This window comes from Sapajus apella, unplaced genomic scaffold (assembly GCF_009761245.1).
Source record: "Sapajus apella isolate SASKATOON/1434 unplaced genomic scaffold, GSC_monkey_1.0 scaffold12, whole genome shotgun sequence".
NCBI lineage: Eukaryota > Metazoa > Chordata > Mammalia > Primates > Cebidae > Sapajus > Sapajus apella.
The window spans coordinates 3,787,891-3,807,776 of NW_022436952.1; the positions used below are offsets into that span (position 1 = coordinate 3,787,891).

The 19,886-nt window shown below is 46.0% G+C and overlaps 1 protein-coding gene across 3 annotated transcripts in view; it reads right to left on the reverse strand.

Annotated features, from left to right (window-relative positions):
- WIPF2 (WAS/WASL interacting protein family member 2) overlaps window positions 1-19,886 on the reverse strand; it is a 58,684-nt gene that overhangs the window by 8,227 nt on the left and 30,571 nt on the right. For all 3 annotated transcript variants that reach the window (XM_032279763.1, XM_032279762.1, XM_032279764.1), the window contains exons 2-6: window positions 18,222-18,353; window positions 11,623-11,755; window positions 9,992-10,108; window positions 7,796-8,452; window positions 333-542 (exon numbers count right to left, since the gene is read on the reverse strand). In XM_032279763.1, the coding sequence (XP_032135654.1) occupies window positions 333-542; window positions 7,796-8,452; window positions 9,992-10,108; window positions 11,623-11,755; window positions 18,222-18,284 (1,180 nt within the window). In that variant the 5' untranslated portion in view covers window positions 18,285-18,353. The remainder of the gene's footprint in view (window positions 1-332; window positions 543-7,795; window positions 8,453-9,991; window positions 10,109-11,622; window positions 11,756-18,221; window positions 18,354-19,886) is intronic.

Here is a 19,886-nt window from a genome sequence, read left to right on the forward strand (position 1 = left end):
ATAAGTCCTGTCTGAATAATCTTCAAGATACAGAATCTCTGACCTAAAAGCTAGTCACAAAAACTGATCTTTGGAGTGGTTTTAGAGTTAGCACAACACTTGCTGATTTTACTTCAATCTGTTCCAAAGCATCCATGCTCAGAATTCACATAAAGATAAGAAGTCAATGAATACAGCCCATACGTCTGCAGATAAAGTCAGGAGGAGCACTGTTGTGAACAAAGGAACCCATGTGGCCATTCCTGCTCTATGGTGGCCATCTAGCAGCCATGGCACTGGAGTGAGTGAAGTCACTGCAGGAACCATGAGACTACAGCTAGCTAGCTACTCACCCAAGAAAGACCGGACAGTGGTGATAGAATCTCTGTGGCCATTCCTCAGGGGTGGCGGAGGAGGAGGGGGTGGCCCAGCTGGCGTCCTTGAGGGTGGAGGTGGGGGCTTTCCTCGGCTCGGGGGTTCTGACCCATGCATTCGGTATGGTGGTGGGGGAGGGGGAGCATCCCTGGCACCATTTCGGATCACAGGTGGTGGGGGTGGTGGAGCTGCAATTAAAATCCAAAGTAGTTAGTTTTGGATGTGGAGATGGCAAGGGTCTGTAGAACGACTTGAAACACATGAGCTAAAAGAGTAACATGCCCCACCGAGACTCACAGTGCCTGGTTCCCCCTCATCCTTATTACTTGAATACATCACTATTCTTCCAGATACCAACATTCAGAGTAAATGTATGGCCTTTTTACATTTCTTACCAGTCAGTCAACAACACTATTTGTTCTTGATTTTTTTTCCTGCTTTTCCATGCCTTCCTCCACAATTCTAATTCAGGTCTTTCTTAAATTTAGCCTGTTCTACTGCAAAAACCTTCTGAATGTTCTCTTTGCTTCATCTCTTACCCCTCCAAATTCATTTTGCATAATACCGAATCACTAATCTCCCTAAAAACTTAATCAAGTTTTTTCAAAGGTTTTTTTTTTTTTTTTTTTTTTTTTTTAAAGACGGGGTTTCACCATGTTGGTCAGGCTGGGCTCCCGACCTCAGGTGATCCGCCCGCTTTAGCCTCCAAAGTGCTTGGATTACATGCGTGAGCCACTACGCCCAGCCTTTTCAAAGGTTTTGCACTGCCTAAATCATAAAGTCTCAAACACTGGCTGGCCATGATGGCTCATGTCTATAATCCTAGCACTTTGGAACGCCAAGGAGGGAGGGCTGCCTGAGCTGAGGAGTTTGAGACCAGCCTGGCCAACATGGTGAAACCCCGTCTCTACTAAAAATACAAAAAATTAGCCTGGCGTGATGGCGCATACCTGTAGTCCCAGCTACTCAGGAGGCTGAGGCACAAGAATGACTTGAACCCGGGAAGTGGAAGTTGCAGTGAGCCCAGATTGTGCCACTGCACTCCAGCCTGGGCAACAGAGCGAGACTGCATCTCCAATAAATAAATAAGCAAATAAATAAAGTCTCAAAGCCTTGCTTACATAATACTCTACCATGCCCATCAGCCTGAGCTTGCCTCCTCCTCTTTCCTCCTTATTGCTAGGCTGGGTTAGGTACCCTCTATTGCACTTCCATTGCAGCGTGTGTATGTACCCCTTTAATAGACTGTGATAATTATTTATTCTATGTGCTTTTTCCCCAGTATACTGTATACTCGACGTCAGAGCAGTTCCTCCTTCTGGGTTCCCAAGTTCAGCCAAATTTACAGCACACAGCAGGTGCTCAATCAATGTTTGCTGAATAAACCAAATTATATGCTTTGCTCTTGTGATTCCCCTCTACCAAATCCTACCTATCCTCAAGGTTCAATCCAAGTCCCATCGTCTCAAGACTTTCCCAAAGCAATCCACTTTCTTCTGAGTCCCTCCACCTCTGCTCTCCCACAGCATATATAGGCTATGTCACTTATTCTAATATCAACGAGCTATTTTCAAAGTATGTACAGCAGATTCATCGTGGGAAGTTACATATGTCCAGTAACAGTCTCATTGCTCAAACATTGCAAACACCTCTTTTGGAACTGCCTCCAAATCAAGTTTATCAGACAGAGCTATAAACACTATTATATGATGGTCACATTTCATTTCTGAGGTCGCCCCGCCACCATCACCAATGAAAATATTCATACCTATGTCTGAATCTACTTTTTGGTCATTTCCAAAAATTAAATTCACTTTTAAAAGATGAAAATTTGGGCCGGGCACGGTGGCTCACGCCTGCAATCCCAGCACTTTGGGAAGCCGAGGCGGGTGGATCACGAGGTCAAGAGATCCAGACCATCCTGGTCAACATGGTGAAACCCCGTCTCTACTAAAAATACAAAAAATTAGTTGGGCATGGTGGTGTGTGCCTGTAACCCCAGCTACTCAGAAGGCTGAGGCAGGAGAATTGCCTGAACCCAGGAGGCGGAGGTTGCGGTGAGCCGAGATCGCGCCATTGCACTCCAGCCTGGGTAACATGAGTGAAACTCCGTCTCAAAAAAAAAGTTTTACTCTGCAAAGAAAAAAATTATTGAAACAAACTATATTAATCAATAAAGCTAGTTTTGGGCGGTTTTTTTGTTTGTTTGTTTGTTTGTTTGTTTTTTTGAGACGGAGTTTCGCTCTTCTTACCCAGGCTGGAGTGCAATGGCGCGATCTCGGCTCACCGCAACCTCCGCCTCCTGGGTTCAGGCAATTCTCCTGCCTCAGCCTCCTGAGTAGCTGGGATTACAGGCACGCACCACCATGCCCAGCTAATTTTTTGTATTTTTAGTAGAGACGGGGTTTCACCATGTTGACCAGGATGGTCTCGATCTCTTGACCTCGTGATCCACCCGCCTCGGCCTCCCAAAGTGCTGGGATTACAGGCTTGAGCCACCGCGCCCGGCCTGTTTGTTTGTTTTTTTGAGGAAGGGTCTTGCTCTGCTGCCTAGGCTGGAGTGCATGATCTCAGCTCTCTGCAGCCTCTGCCTCCTGGGCTCAAGTGATCCTCCCATCCCAGCCTCCCAAGTAGCTAGGACCACAGGCACACGCTGTCATGCCTGGCTTGATTGACTGATTGATTCACTGATAGAGTCTCACTCAGCCACCCAGGCTGGAGTGCAGTTGTGTGATCTTGGCTCCCTGCAACCACTATCTCCCAGGTTCAAGGAATTCTCCTGTCTCAGCCTCCCCAGTAGCTGGGATTACAGGCACCCACCATCAATGCCTGGCTAATGTTTGTGTTTTAGTAGAGATGGGGTTTCATCATGTTGGCCAGGTTGGTCTTGAACTCCTGACCTCAGGTGATCCGCCCACCTCAGCCTCCCAAAGTGCTAGGATTACAGGAGTGAGCCACCGTGCCCAGCCTAGTTTTTTTATTTTTTGTAAAAATAAGGTTTCGCCATATTGCTCATGCTGGTCTTGAACTCCCAGTCTCAAGTGATCCTCCTGCCTCGGCCTCCCAAAGCACTGGGATTACAGGTGTGAGCCACGGTGCTTTACCCCCACTGTACTTTTCAAATGTGTATTTTACAGATGAGAAAAAGAATCAATGATCTGTCCAATGTCACACAACAAATCGAGGCAATGCTCAAGAGATCAGTGACGAAAATATCTCATTTTTTTTCTGGTTTATCACTCTTTTTTTTTGTTTGGTTTTTTTTTTGTTTTTTTTTTTTTTTTTGAGACGGAGTTTCGCTCTTGTTACCCAGGCTGGAGTGCAATGGCGCGATCTCGGCTCACCGCAACCTCCGCCTCCTGGGTTCAAGCAATTCTCCTGCCTCAGCCTCCTGAGTAGCTGGGACTACAGGCACGCGCCACCATGCCCAGCTAATTTTTTGTAGTTTTAGTAGAGACGGGGTTTCACCATGTTGACCAGGATGGTCTCGATCTCTTGACCTCGTGATCCACCCGCCTCGGCCTCCCAAAGTGCTGGGATTACAGGCTTGAGCCACCGCGCCCGGCCCTGGTTTATCACTCTTAAGAATTGCTGCTCTAGCTGGGTACAACTGCTCACACCTGTAATCCCAGGGCTTTGGGAGGCCAAGGTAGGAGGATGGCTTGAGCCCAAGAGTTTGAGTCCAGCCTGGGCAACACAGTGAGACCTCATTTTTTAAAAAAATAATTGGGGGGCTGCGCATGGTGGCTCATGCCTGCAATTCCAGCACTTTGGGAAGCTGAGGTAGGCAGATCACAGGTCAGGAGTTCAAGACTAGCCTGGCCAAGATGGAGAAACCCTGTCTCTACTAAAAATACCAAAAATTAGCCAGGCAGGGTGGCACATGCCTGTAATCCCAGCTACTCGGGAGGGTGAGGCAGAGAACTGCCTAAACCCGGGAGGTGGAGGTTGCAGTGAGCTGAGATTGCGCCACTGTACTCCAGCCTGGGTGACAGAGTGAGACTTTGTCCAGAAAAAAAAAAAAAAATTTTTTTTTTTTAATGAGCTAGACATGGTGGCACGCCCCTGCAGTCTTAGCTACCACGGAGGAAGAACGGAGAAATGGGAAGCAAGAAAGCCTGCAGACATTTAAAAGTACTCAGCTCAACCCATGGAAATTGCATTTTTTCTCTTCTTCTATTCCTGGATGAGGTCAGAAAGATATGAGCTTTGCTCAGACAAAGGGTTTTTTGTAATATCCCTAAGTTAAAAAAAAACTGTCAAACCTGAACTTTATAGAATCAAGGGCCACCTTAGAACTACCTCCTTATGGCTAAAGCTACAGAGATATGGGATCAGGAATGCAGCAGGCCACTGTTTGGCTCCCCTATGTTAGATGGCCAGCTGCCAGAGTACAAATCTGTATGTACCTAACCAAGCAGCTGCACACAGGCTGACGGGCTTTTAATACCTGCTACTTGATGATATAACCTTTTTTTTTTTTTTTTTTTTTTTTTTGAGACACAGTCTTGCTCTGTTGCCCAGGCTGAAGTGCAGTGGCACCATCATGGCTTACTGCAACCTCCACCTCCCAGGTTCAAGTGATCTTCCCACCTCAGCCTCTTGAGTAGCTAGGACTACAGGCATGCACTACTATGCCAGGCTAATTTTTTTTTTAATTATATTTTTGTAGAGAGAGGGTTTTCCCACGTTGCCCAGGCTGGTCTCAAATTTCTGGACTTAAGCGATCCACCTGCCTCAGCCTCCCAAAGTGCTGGGATTACAGGCATGAGCCACCATGCCTGGACTCCACGAAATAATTTCTTGTTCGTTCTATACCTGTAGAAACTGACTTTAGAATAAAAGCTAAGGGCTGGGCATGGTGGCTCACTTGAGGTCCGGAGTTTGAGACTAGCCCGGCTAATATGGTAAAACCTCATTATCTACTAAAAATACAAAAATTAGCAGGGTATGGTGGTACGTGCTTGTAATTCCAGCTACTCAGGAGGCTAAGACACGAGAATTGCTTGAACCTGGGAGGCAGAGGTTGCAGTGAGCAGTGATTGCACCACTGCCTTCCAGCCTAGGTGACAGAGCAAGACTCTGTCTCAAAACACAAACAAGTAAATAAATAAAAGCTAAGAAGCTGTTTGTGGAGGGTGTGGCTCAAAGTCTAATGATCTAAGGATATGGGAGCCAAAATTCCTAGGTCCAATAAGGCCCCAGAGAGCTGTCATGGTCTCCCTCGCTCTGAAATTTCAGCTATGCTATTTTATAAGGAGATTACACAACCTCTTCTACTTTTTCCAGGGTTCCTAAATTCCCTCCTCAGCCAGCTTAGGCTCCATTATTGCAATCACTCCCTCACATACACCCTTCACTTCCTGCCCCACTCTCCCTTATAGTCGCACATGCCTAAAAAATGCTAACACTGGTTAAATACAGCTCTACTCTTATTTTGTACCTGAAAATTACAGCTGAACACACATGACACTAATTAATCTCATGTGAAATGTATGGCCCATAGTCTCAAGTGGGCCCTTCACGTGGTTGCCTATCTGAGCACACTTCCCTCGTCCACCCACTCTCCCACGCTCCAGATGACCATTTCAAGCCTCTTCTCTCTCCTCAACTCTCCTCCTTCCCTCGCCTCAATCACAGCTGATGCTCTTGCTTTCCATTTTACTAAGAAAACAGAAGCAAATTAGAAGAAACTTTCCACATGCTTCTACCACTACACCCACCTAACCACTTGCTTCTAAGCCTATACTCTGCCTCTCCTCCTGTAACTATGGAAGAACTATGTTCCTGTCTAAGGCCAACCCCTTACCTATGGATCACATTCCCTCTCCTCCGGCCTCAAGGTCACAATTAAGGCAATTTGTTCTCTCTCTCCTGATTCAATTTTTTCCCTCTCTACTAAGTTTCATGCTACGAATTCCATCAGCATACAAACAGGTCTCCCATCTTGGGATGGGAAAAAAAAACAGCTTTCAACCCAACATCTTCCTCCAACATCACTCCACTTATCTTCAGCCCTCTCTCCTGGACTTTACAGCAAACTCCTTAAGAGATTTCTATATTGCTATCTCCAATTCCTTTCCTCCTAGCCCTGCATTCTTGAACCCACTCCAATTAAGCTTTCACTTTTACTCTTCATCACTCCACTGCAACTACTCAAAAGGGTCCCATGATGCTAACACCAATGCCAGTTCTCGGTCTTCCACTTACCCGACCCATCTGCAGCACTGGACACAGTGGACCACTTACTCTACCTTGGAGTTTTTCCATCACACTCTTGGTTTTTCTCCTTCCATCCTCACTACAAGTTTTCTATTTCCTCTATTAGGCATTCTTCATCTCTCTTGCCTCTAATGTAGGAAGGTGAGGCCTCAGCCCAAGCAATTCTCCTGCCTCAGCCTCCTAGGCCTCTTCTTATCTATACTCACTCCTTAGGTGACTTCATCCAGAATGTGGTCTTTGATACCATTCAAATATATCTCTCGAGCCAAGATCTCTCCCCCCAACTTTGGAGTCTGATAGCCAATTACCACTTAATTATCTCTTGAGTACCTAGCAGGTATCTCAGCCTTGTCCCAAGCTGAACACCTATCTTCCCACAGAATTGCGGCAGTCCTAACCATCTGGCCATTTATTGCAACAGCACAGTAACTGGTCTCCTTTTGCCACCTTTGTCCTCGTACAGTCTGTTCTCAACACAGGAGCTAGTGATCTTTTTAAAGGGTGAATCAAATCATACTACTTCTCTGTTTAAAACCCTCCAGTTGCTTTCCATCTCACACACAGCTAAATCCAAGGTCTCTGCAAAGTCCTCCAGTGTTCTCCCCTGCAGCTCCAGCTTCCCAACCTCCACATCCTACCACTCTTCCCTCCCCGCCCTCTCTCGAGTCTTGTCACAGTGGTCCCCTTGCTGTCCCCAAAAGGTTTCAAGAATACTTCTGCCTTAGAGCCTTTGCATTTGTTGTTCCCACTGCCTGCAACAGCTGTTCTCCTAGATAACTACTAAGTTTACTCATCACTTTCTTCAGATCTTTGTCAAATTTTCTTTATTTTCTTTTTCTTTTTGGCAATCAATCTTATGTACTACGCTTTCTTACTTTGTCAAATTTTCACCACATCAGTAAGGACTGTCCTGACTCTCTCCCCACTCCTCCAATTTAAGATATCATCATCCAACCTCCCACCCAGTATATCTTATTCCTCCCCTCTGCTTTATAATTCTCTAAAGCATACTATATACTATGTATTTATATATTTTACTAGTTTGACTGTCCAAAACAGGAATTGTCTTTTCTATTTATTACTGTTTCCCTATCAACAAAACTGACACATAAAAAATCAGTTGAATGAATAAATCAATCACTGTCTCCTAGGAGTGCTCTGGGGAAAGATAAAATAAATTCACAGCATGATAGGGAAAAAGGTGCTTCCAAGCACTTACCTGCTCCCCGACTGGGAGGGTCTCGGGCTGGGGGAGGTGGCCTATTACTCAGTAAAGCGGGGGAGGCTGAGGTGGGTGGAGGAGGCGCTAGGCCTCTGACAGGCCCTGCTGTCTTCCTATGCAAAGAATTGTGTCTCTGTGGCAGCTCAGGGGCTGACTCATTAGTGGGGCTAGAGGGTCCATTAGGGACCCCAGGAGGCTGGCGGTAAGGCGGAGGAGGAGGAGCCAGAGTCTGGCCACTTGGTCCTGTTCTGATATTCACAGGGGAAGGAGGTGGTTTGACTGAGGGTGGAGCAGGAGGTCCCTCTCGACCAGGGTGAAGCCTTTGTCCAGGTGTCGGTGGCAAGGGTTTCTCTCTGTTGTAGGCAGGGGCTTTGTTGCTGTGCATAGGCAGAGGTGTGGGGGGTGCATTGGCACGCCGTCCTGGCGGTGGTGGGGGAGGGGCAGAGGAGCTGTGCTTCATGCCCGTACTGCTGGTGGTATTGGGCCGAGAGAGGTCCGGTAAAGAGGGTCTCTGCATCCGGGGCAGTTCTGGGAGTGAGGCCCGGCTGCTGTCCGTATCATCCTGAGGACGCCCGCTGGCTGCAGACACTGGAGGCTTTGGGGCAGCAGCTCGAGAACTGGGGACCTGCAGGGCTGGCTTACCAGCTAGATTCTCTACAAATACACAGACAACACAAGGTCAACAGAGCTAGAAAGGTACTGGTCAGTATCCCTACCTTATCCAGCTCCTCCGTGCAACCTGCATGGCAGCAGGGAAAGGACTTACATAGTTCTGGGTTTTAACATGGTTTCAGGCCCAGCATACATTGTTATTTATTTTAAATTTTTACTTTATTTTTGCCAAGTAATAATTGTATGTATTTATGGGGTACAATGGCTTGTTACATGTATACATTGTGGAATGATTAAATCAAAATTAAATAATTAACATATCCATCACCTATTTGTTTTTTTATGGTGAAAGCACTTAAAATCTACTCTATGCCAGGTGCGGTGGCTCATGCCTGAAATCCCAGCACTCTGGGAGGCTGAGGCAGGCGGATCATTTGAGGTCAGGAGTTTGAGACCAGCCTGGCCAACATGGAGAAACCCCTTCTCTATAAAAATACAAAATTAGCCGGACGTGATAGCCTGCACCTGTAATCCCAGCTACTCAGGAGGCTGAGGCAGGAGAATGGCTTGAACCCGGGAGGCAGAAGTTGCAGTGAGCTGAGATCATACCACTGTACTCCAGCCTGGCAAACAGAGCAAGACTCCGTCTCAGAAAAAAAAAAAGGAAGAAATAAAATAAAATCTACTCTTTTAGCAATTCTGAAATATACATTAAGTATAGTCACCAAGCTGTGCAACAGACCAGGGTCGCCAAGCCCTGGGGCCGTGCACCGGTACAGGTCAGCGACCTTTTCAAGAACCAAGCACGCATCAGGAGGTAAGCAAGAAGTATTACTGCCTGAGCTCCGCCTCCTGTCAGACCAGCAGGTGGATTCGATTCTCATAGGAGGGTAAATCCTACTGTAAACGGCGCATGTGAGGGATCTACATTGTTTGGCCCTTACGAGAATCTAATGCCTGACAATCTGAGGTGGAACGGTTTCATCCAAAAACCATCCCCCACCCACTATCCGTGGAAAAAATGTCTCCCATGAAACCAGTCCCTGGTGCCAAAAGACTGGGGACTACTGCATTGGATCACTAAAACTTACCCCTCCTGTCTAACTGAAATTTTGTAACCTTTGACCAACATCTCCCCTTTCCCCACCCCAACTCCTACTGCCCAGCCTCTAGTAACCAACATTTCACTTTCTACTTCTGTGAATGAATTCAACTGTTTCAGATCCCACATATAAATGAGATCATGTAGTATTTGTCTTTTTGTGCCTGGCTTATTTCACTTAGCATGCTGTCCTCCAAGTTCATCCGTATTATCAGAAATGGCAGAAGTTTCCTTCTTTTTTAAGGCTGAATAATATTCTAGTGTATATATACCACATTTTCTTTATCTAAATTGAATACACTTTCATTTAATCCCTCAGATTTTGCTGTATTCTACTCTATAACTCCTCCCTTGCTCCCAAGTCTTTCTCCCCTCACCCCCCCACCTCTACCACACTCCTCAACCTGAGATGGCCCACCTGGGACAATTCAGAAATTAACACACCAGGGACATATCCCGCGAAAGTACTCATCAGATACCTGAACTGTCCTTGGCTCCCACAGGTCGAAGCTTTGGCACTCCTCCTTGGAAGAGACCTCCCTTGGGCTGCAGGGCAGCTGCTCCAGAGCCATAGCCACCACTGCTTCCTTTGGGCTCTGGAAAGCATACCAGTAGAGTTTTCATTTCATATGCTCTGAGCTGGTGACCAAGTCAATCATGAGGGGAAATCCCTCCTCTATCTGGGCTACTGGTTGCAAACAAACCAGTCTTGCTTTTGCCCTTCTATTTAAAAAAGCAGGCCTGGCACAGGGGCTCATGCTTATAATCCCAGCATTTTGGGATGCCAAGATGGGAGGATCACTTAAGCTCAGGAGTTTAAGAGCAGCCTGGGCAATATAGTAAGACCCTGTCTCTACAAAAAATTTCAAGAATTACCGAGGCATGGTGATGAATACCTATATAGTCTCAGCTACTCAGGAGGCTGAGATGGGAGAATAAATTGAGCCTGGGAGGTTGAGGCTGCAGTGAGCTGTGATCGTACCACCGCATTCCAGCCTGAGCAACAAGCAGAGTGAGACCCTGTCTCAAAAAAAAAAAAAAAAAAAGAAAGAAAAGAAAAAAAAAGCTCAGCCTCTCTGCTCCACAGCTTTGTATAGAGATGAAACTCTTTGTTGTGATGAAAGAGAAAGAACAAAAGAAACAAGTGTTCAATCTTCCTTTATTTAGGGCAAAGGGATAAGTGGGTTAAATAAATGTTTAGGGGCCAGGTGCAGTGGCTCATGCCTGTAATCTCAGCACTTTGGGAGGCCAAGGCAGGTGAATCACCTGAAGTCAGGAGTTCAAGACCAGCCTCACCAACATGGTGAAACCCCATCTCTAATAAAAATACAAAAAATTAGCCAGGTGTGGTGGCACGCAATTCCAGTCACTTGGGAGGCTGAGGCATAAGAATTGCTTGAACCCAGGAGGCAGAGGTTACAGTAAGCTAAGATCATGCCACTGCACTCCGGCCTGGGCAACAAGAGCGAAACTCAGTATTTAAAAAAAGAAAGAAATGTTCAGCATAGTTATCTGGGTTCTCCTCTCCACATCTCAGATTAAAGATAGAAGGCTAAGGGATCAGGGACCAATATGTGAGCACTCTCCAGAGGCCTACAGGAATGGATACTTGTAGCCATCATAAAACCAACCTTGGTTTCAGTTCAGAGGTTTCTAGGAATGTGGCAGTGTCCTCAGAGGACAGTCAAGGATGTGCCCTGATGAGCATTAGTTACAGTAAGAGATGGCAGCCTTCTTTTTTTTTATTTTTTTTTTTCTTTCAGAGAGACCAGGTCTTGCTCTGTTGCCCAGGCTGGAGGGCAGTGGCCCAGTGACGTGATCACTGCAGCCTCAAACTCCTGGGCTCACGTGATCTTTCCACTTTGGCCTCCCAAAGTGCTGGGCTTACAGGCATAAGCCACCATGTCTGGTAAGATGGTAAACTTTATCCTGAGAATGCTCTCCAAGGGTCAAGGCTGAATGGTCTCCAAGGGTCAAGAATGAATGAGAAGAGAGTGAAAGCACATTTCAGGACAAAATTCTCCCACTAAAGCCCTCCCAAAACATAACAACCCAGCCAAGTCTCCAAGTCACTCCTGGGATCCTACTAGGAAATGAAGCTCAGACTCACTCTCGAGGATGGGAGCACTCCGATCATTAATATTGGTCACCTTCTTCAGCTTGGTCCCTTTGCAAATGTCCTGTAAGAGGGCACCTCGACCCCGCTGCTCATCTCTACTCAGCTTGGGCTGCTCTGTGTTTGCCTGGAAGATAAGAGCGATGTAAATTCACCCTAAATAGTTTCCTTTATCTGCCGGGTATGGTGACTCACGCCTCTAATCCCAGCTCTTTGGGAGGCCAAGGAAGACAGCTCATTTGAGGTCAGGAGTTCAAGACCAGCCTGGCAAACCCCGTCTCTACTAAAAATACAAAAAATTAGCCAGGCATGGTGGCACATGCCTGTAATCCCAGCTACTTGGGAGGCTGATACAGGAGAATCACTTGAACCCAGGAGTCAGAGGTTGCAGTGAGCCAATATCGTGCCACTGCACTCCAGCCTGGGTGACAGAGTAAGACTCCACTTCAAAAAAAAATGCCGGTAGCTCACACCTATAATCCCAGCACTTTGGGAGGCTGAGGCGGTTGGATCACAAGGTCAAGAGATCAAGACCATCCTGGTCAACATGGTAAAACTCCGTCTCTACTAAAAATACAAAAATTAGCTGGGCATGATGGTGCACGCCTGTAGTCCCAGCTACTCGGGAGGCTAAGGCGGAAGAATTGCTTGAACCCAGGAGGCAGAGGTTGCGGTGAGCCGAGATCGCGCCATTCCACTCCAGCCTGGGTAACAAGAGCAAAACTCCATCTCAAAAAAAAAATTTTTTTTTAACTAAAGACTGTAAAAACTTCTTGATAGCGGGGTTCATGAAGGCAGAGACCACTGCTCTCTGCTGTAGAGTCTCTGGCACACTGAGGAAGCTCAAAAAATGCATGAGATGAATAACTACTCTATGGTAGTTATAAAGAATCAGGGAAAAGGGCACTTTTATACTACCTAGGAGAAGATAAATTGGTATACTCTTTCTAGAAAGCAATTTAACAATATGTATCAAAAGCCTTAAAAATGTTCAGGCCGGGGCCGGACACAGTGGCTCATGCCACTGTAATCTCAGCATTTTGGGAAGCCAAGGCAGGCAGATCATGAGGTCAAGAGATCGAGACCATCTGGCCAACATGGTGAAACCCCATCTCTACTAAAAATAGAAAAGGCCAGGCATGGTGGCATATGTCTGTAATCCCAGCACTTTGGAAGGCCGAGGTAGGTGGATCACAAGGTCAGGAGTTGAAGACCAGCCTAGCCAAGATGGCAAAACTCCATCTCTACTAAAAATACAAAAAATTAGCTGGGCATGGTGGTGGGCACTTGTAATTCCAGCTACTCGGGAGGCTGAGGTAGAGAACTGCTTGAACCCAGAAAGTAGAGGTTGCAATGAGCCGAGATTGTGCCATTGCACTCCAGCCTGGGCGACAGAGCGAGATTCCATCTCAAAAATAAAAAAAGGGCCAGGCACAGTGGCTCACACCTGTAATCCCACCACTTTGGGAGGCCGAGGTGGGCGGATCACAACGTCAAAAGATCAAGACCATCCTGGCCAACATGGTGAAACCCCGTCTCTACTAAAAATACAAAAATTAGCCGGGCATGGTGGCACAAGCCTGTAGTCCCAGCTACTCAGGAAGCTGAAGCAGGAGAATCGCTTGAACCCAGGAGGCAGAGGTTACAGTGCGCTGAGATTGCGCAACTGCACTCCAGCCTGGTAACAGAGCAAGACTCTGTCTGGAAAAAATAAATGAACGAACTAATGAATACAAAAAATTAGCCGGGCATTGTGGCACGTGCCCGTAGTCCCAGCTACTCAGGAGGCTGAGGCAGGTGAATCACCTGAACCCAGGAGGTGGAGGTTGCAGTGAGCCGAGATCACACCACTGCACTCCAGCCTTGGCGACAGAGTGAGACTCCGTCTCAAAAAAATAACACTTAAAAAAAAAAAAAAGTCCAGGCCAGGCACATTGGCTCACGCCTGTAATCCCTGCATTTTGGGAGGATGAGGCAGGCAGATCACCCGAAGTCAGGAGTTTGAGACCAGCCTTGCCAACATAGTGAAACCCCATCTCTATTAAAAATATAAATAAAATTAGCCAGGCATAGTGGCCCACGCCTGTAGTCCTAGCTACTCAGGAGGCTGAGATAGGAGAGTCGCTTTAACTCAGGAGGTAAAGGCTGGAGTGAGCTAATGCCATTGCACTCCAGCCTGGGCTATAAGAGCAAAACTACTTCTCAGAAAAAAAAAGAAGCCTTAAAAAAAAACCTACTGTGTGCAATGACGCTAATAATGGCAAAAAACTATTTCTAATAGCATAAAACTGAAAATAATCTAAAAGTTAAATCAAAAGGAACAATGATAATATAAGCATACAAGGGGATGCCAATGAAGCTCTCAAATATTTAAAAGTCAGTATCTTTGTATCTTTTTACAGCAATAATGTTTTTGACACAATCAAGTAAAACTTTTTTTTTTTTTTTTTTGAGACAGAGTCTCCCTCTCTTGCCCAGGCTAGAGTGCAGTGGTGTGATCTCAACTTACGCAACCTCTGCCTCCCAGGTTCAAGAGATTCTTGTCCCTCAGCCTCCCAAGCAGCTGTGACTACAGGTGTGTGCCACCACACACGGCTAATTTCTTTTGTATTTTTAGTAAAGGCAGGGTTTCGCCATGTTAGTCAGGCTGGTCTCGAACTCCTGACCTCAAGTGATCCACCTGCCTTGGCTTCCCAAAGTGTGGCCACTGCACCTGGCCTCGTCAAGTAAAACATTTTAAAAAAACAATACGTACGACTTGGTGTGGTGGCTCATGCCTGTAATCCCAGTACTCTGGAACACCGAGGCAGGTAGATCACCTGAGGTCAGGGATTCGAGACTAGCCTGGCCAACTTGGTGAAACCTGTCTCTACTAAAAATACAAAAGTTGGCTGGGGATGGTGGTGCAAACCTGGTCCCAGCCACTCGAGTGGCTGAGGCATGACAATCACTTGAACCCAGGAGGTGGAGGCTACAGCAAGCCACAATCATGCCACTGTACTCCAGCCTGGGTGACAGAGTGAGACTCTGTCTCAAAAGAAAAAAAAAAAGAAAGATTTCATATCATACACTGAGCATTACAAAAAACAAAAAATTAAAAATAGAAAAAAAAAAGAGAAATATTTCACTTTCTAAATATCTTGACTCCATTGTCCATGCTCAGTGCTTTAGTCTAGACCTAAACTCTTTTTTTTGAGATGGGAGTCTTGCTCTGTTGCCCAGGCTGAAGTGGAATAGCTCGATCTCCGCTCACTGCAACCTCCACCTCCTGGGTTCAAGTGATTCTCCTGCCTCAGCCTCCAGAGTAGCTGGGATACAGGCACCCGCCATCATGCCTGGCTAACTTTTTTTGTATTTTTGTAGAGACAGGGTTTCACCATATTGGCCAGGCTGGTCTTGAACTCCCAACCTCAGGTGATCCACCCTCCTCGGCCTGCCAAAGTCTGGGATTACAGGAAAGGGCTATTGTGCCCCGCCTTAGACCCACATTTTATTTTATTTTTTTTGAGAGTCTTGCTCTGTCTCCCAGGCTGGAGTGCAGCAGCACAATCTCGGCTCACTGCAATCTCCGCCTCCCAGGTTGAAGCGATGCTCCTGCCTCAGCCTCCTGAGTAGCTGGGATTACAGGCATGTGCCACCAGGCCTAGCTAATTTTTGTATTTTTAGTAGATACGGGGTTTCACCATGTTGGTCAGGCTGGCCTTGATCTCCTGACCTCGTGATCCGCCCGCCCTGGCCTCCCAAAGTGCTGGGATTACAGGCATGAGCCACCATGGGCAGCCAGACCTAAACTTTCAATGGCAACAGGCTTCTGTCTCCAGGCTCAACCCCAACCCCTAATCTCCCCAACTGTATTTGTATTTGAAAAGTGCACAAACAGGTTACTTTTGCTGCTGAAAATATTTCAACAACTCCTCATGATCACCAGAAGAAAAATCTAAACCTACATCTCAGCCTACATCTCCAGCTGCATCTGCTACCACAACCCCTCAAGCAATAATCTAAACCTCTATATGCTTTCTTACAAATCAGCACAAGGCTGGCACAGTGGCTCACATCTGTAATCCCAGCACTTTCGGAGGCTCAGACAAGAGGATCACTTGAAGCCAGGAGTTCAAGACCAGCCTAGGCAACAAAGTGAGACTCTGCCTTTATTTAAAAAAAAAAAAAATTCTTTTTAATTAACTATGTGCAGTGTCATGGCCATGTAGTCCCCACTACTTGGGAGGCTGACGCAAGCGGATCACTTGAGCCCAGGAATTAGAGGTTGCAGTGAATTATAATCACAACCATTGCACTCCAGCCTGGGTAACAGAGTGAAACTCTGTCTCATTCATTCATTAATTAATTCCAGCGGGCCGGGCGCGGTGGCTCACGCTTGTAATCCCACCACTTTGGGAGGCCGAGGCGGGTGGATCACGAGGTCAAGAGATCCAGACCATCCTGGTCAACATGGTGAAACCCCGTCTCTACTAAAAATACAAAACATTAGCTGGGCATGGTGGCGTGTGCCTGTAATCCCAGCTACTCAGGAGGCTGAGGCAGGAGAATTGCTTGAACCCAGGAGGCGGAGGTTGCGGTGAGCCGAGATCGCGCCATTGCACTCCAGCCTGGGTAACGAGCGAAACTCTGTCTCAAAAAAAAAAAAAAAAAAAAAAAAAAAAAAAAATTAATTCCAAATCAGTACCTTTCCACGCTCTGGTTCCTCTGCTTCAAGTGCCCTAGCTCCCTCCTCTCTTTTTGGCTAAACTCTACTCAAGGTTTAAGACTCAGCTCAGTATCACCACCTAGCTAGAAGCCTTCATTGACTGCCTCCTCTTTCTACCCCCGCTATAACCAGACAAGTTATGCTTTATTTTTATTTTTGAGACAGAGTCTTGCTCTATTGCCAAGGCTGGAGTGCAGTGTCATGATCTCGGCTCACTGCAACTTCCACCTCTGGGGTCAAGCGATTTTCCTGCCTCAGCCTCCCAAGCAGTTGGGATTACTGGCGCCCAACCACATGCCCAGCTAATTTTTGTATTTTTAATAGAGATGGAGTTTCACCATGTGTGCCACGCTGCTCTCCAACTCCTGACCTCAAGTGATCCACCCGCCTCAGCCTCCCAAAGTGCTGGGATTACAGGTGTGAGCCACCGTGTCCCACCAAGCTCTGCTTTTATCTACTTCATTTATTGGGCTTCCACACAAAACTTCCTCTGAAAGAGGGGTCATACATATACTTAAAACAAAATGTCTAAAAACTACAGGTTATGAAAACAAACAGAAGTAGGCAGATCTGAACTCTAGTCCTAGTTCTCAAATTAGCTAGTTCTCAAACCAGTTTATCACTTTTCCTCTTCAGGGTACAATTTCTTAACTGTTAAACACTTAACATATACATATAATATATATAAACACAAACACACCTCCATATCCTATTCTCTGAAGTTACTTTTACAAAAATAAGAGTGCATACAGGTCCATATGCACTTTCTTTTTTTTTTTTTTTTTTTTTTGAGACAGAGTCTCGCTTTGTCACCCAGGCTGCAGTGCAATGGCACAATCTGGTCTCACTGAAAACTCTGCCTCCCAGGTTCGTTTCTCATGCCTCAGCCTCCTGAGTAGCTGGGATAACAGGTGCCTGCCACCACATCCAGCTAATTTTTATATTTTTGGTAGAGCCAAGGTTTCACCATGTTGGTCAGGCTGGTCGCAAACTTCTGACCTCGGGCAATCCGCCTGCCTCCGCCTCCCAAAGTGCTGGGATTATAGGCATGAGCCACTGTGCCCTGCCTCAGGTTCCTTCTTTCTCATGTGACACCAGGTATTGCAATCCAGGTATCACCACCTACCTAGAAGCCTTTATTGACTGCCTCCTCTTTCTACCCCCTATATCCCCAGATAAGTTCTGCTTTATTTTTATTTTTGAGATAGAGTCTTGCTCTGTTGTCAAGGCTGGAGTGCAGTGCCTGCTTGGTTTAAAAATCACATTGCTTTTTTTTTTTTCCTATTACTGAATCTTTCAGTCTTCTAACCAAATCATTGTCAAAACTCCTTTCCTTCGTGGTAAGGTATTAGAGCTAATGGACTTGGCTTTAAAAGGAACTGATTTTGAATAGAAGAGATGAAGTGGTAGCAAGAAACAACCACTAAGAATCCTCAGCCCTTTTCTCAAAAATGCCAAAGAAACAACATACTCACTTTTATACAGCAAATAGATTTAAGGGAAAACATTAGCTCTTACTCCAATGCCACCTGTCCAAATCTCCATTTAGAATAAACTGGGACAAGGAAACCAGACACACGATCATGGTCCTAAGAGGACCTTTCAGGAATCAGAACCAGCTGATAAAGATGGACTTGTTTATTCTCCACCTTCCTACACCATGTCATTGATTATACGCTATGTCTTGTATAAGGACGCCCTATGTGTCCTTTAAGACCAGGAATAAAAATCTGGAATGTTAAAAACAGAATTAAAGACTAGGAATGCTATGGATAGGAAAATCTAGACATTTTAATCAAAAGGGGTTAAAAAAACAACAGTATGTGAGGACCATCGACCTATTTACTCAAAGGTTTTGAGATAGCCTGATAGAAGGACTACCTACCTGATTAAATGTGGGAGGTGGAGGAGGACCAGGTGGGGGTGGTGGGGGAGGAGGAATTGGCATTCTTGCCCTGCTCCCAGTTGGCACTGCTGTCTCTCCGTCTTTATTTGTAGCTTTAGGTCATTCATATACCTGCAAATGAAACAAATTCATAAGAACATCTTTACCATTAGAGACAACAAGTGCCCAGGAGAACTAGAGAACCGGGCATGGTAACTGAGAGAGGCTGAACACCTCATCTTCTAGTTCTACTGTGATATAGTCCAGGGCTTGGTAAACCTGTTTAAATCAATTGTTTTAATTTGCAATTTCCTAATGACTTATGATGCTGAACATCTTTTCATGTGCTTACTTGTCATCTGTTTATCTTCCCTAGTAAGGTGTCTATTTAGGCCTTCTGTCCTTTTTTTTCATTAAAGAGACTGGGTCTCTCTCCATTGCCCAGTCTAGAGCACAGTGGCACAATCACGGCTCACTGCAGCCTAGAACTCCTGGGCTCATGCAATTCTCCCACCTCAGCCTCTCGAGGAGCCGGGACTACAGTTGTGCATGCCATTATGCCCAGCTAATTAAAAAATTTTTTAGACATGAGTTCTGACTATATTGCCCAGGCTTGTCTCCAACACCTGGCCTCAAGCAATCCTCCCACCTCAGCTGCCTAGCTGGGATTACAGGTGTGAGCCATCATACCTGGCTGGCCCATATTTTTAATTGGGTTGTTTTTGCTTTTTTATTGTTGAGTTTTAGGAGCTATTTGTATATTCTGGATAACAGTCCTTTAACAGATATGTCTTCTGCAGTCTGCAGCTTGTCTTCTCATTTTCTTGATTTTATAACCTCTTAAAAATGTAAAAATCACTCTTAGTTTATGGGCAATACAAACACAGGCTGTAGACGAGATCTGACTTATGGGCCATAGTTTACCAACACCTGGTATAGTCAGATCCCTGGAATCTGACAGCCATTTGATCATGTCACCAAACACTTAACACTCAAAAACTATATAGTCGTCCCTCTATTGTACTCTGTAATCCTCATTTTACAGATCATACTAAAACCAGAACTCAAGAACAATAACAACAACCAAAAAGAACAATAACTACTCCCACAAAGCCATTTTAAGGAAATCCCATTTTTGGCCCCCTTCCCCCGAAAAATGGAAGCCAAAATAACATGGCCACCATGAGTACAACTTACAGATGACAAGAAAGGTTCAAGAGGGTAACCAACCTCACCAATCAATCCATGGAAGATCTGCTTCTAAACAAGGTGATTAAAAAGCTTAGGACGGTGGCTCAAGCCTGTAATCCCAGCACTTTGGGAGGCCGAGGCGGGTGGATCACGAGGTCAAGAGATCGAGACCATCCTGGTCAACATGGTGAAACCCCGTCTCTACTAAAAATACAAAAAATTAGCTGGGCATGGTGGTGCGTGCCTGTAATCCCAGCTACTCAGGAGGCTGAGGCAGGAGAATTGCCTGAACCCAGGAGGCGGAGGTTGCGGTGAGCCGAGATCGCGCCATTGCACTCCAGCCTGGGTAACAAGAGCGAAACTCTGTCTCCAAAAAAAAAAAAAAAAAAAAAGCTTAGGAGACCAGGCTTATGCCTGTAATCCTAACACTTTGGGAGGCTGAGACAGGAAGATGGCTTGAGCCCAGGGATTCAA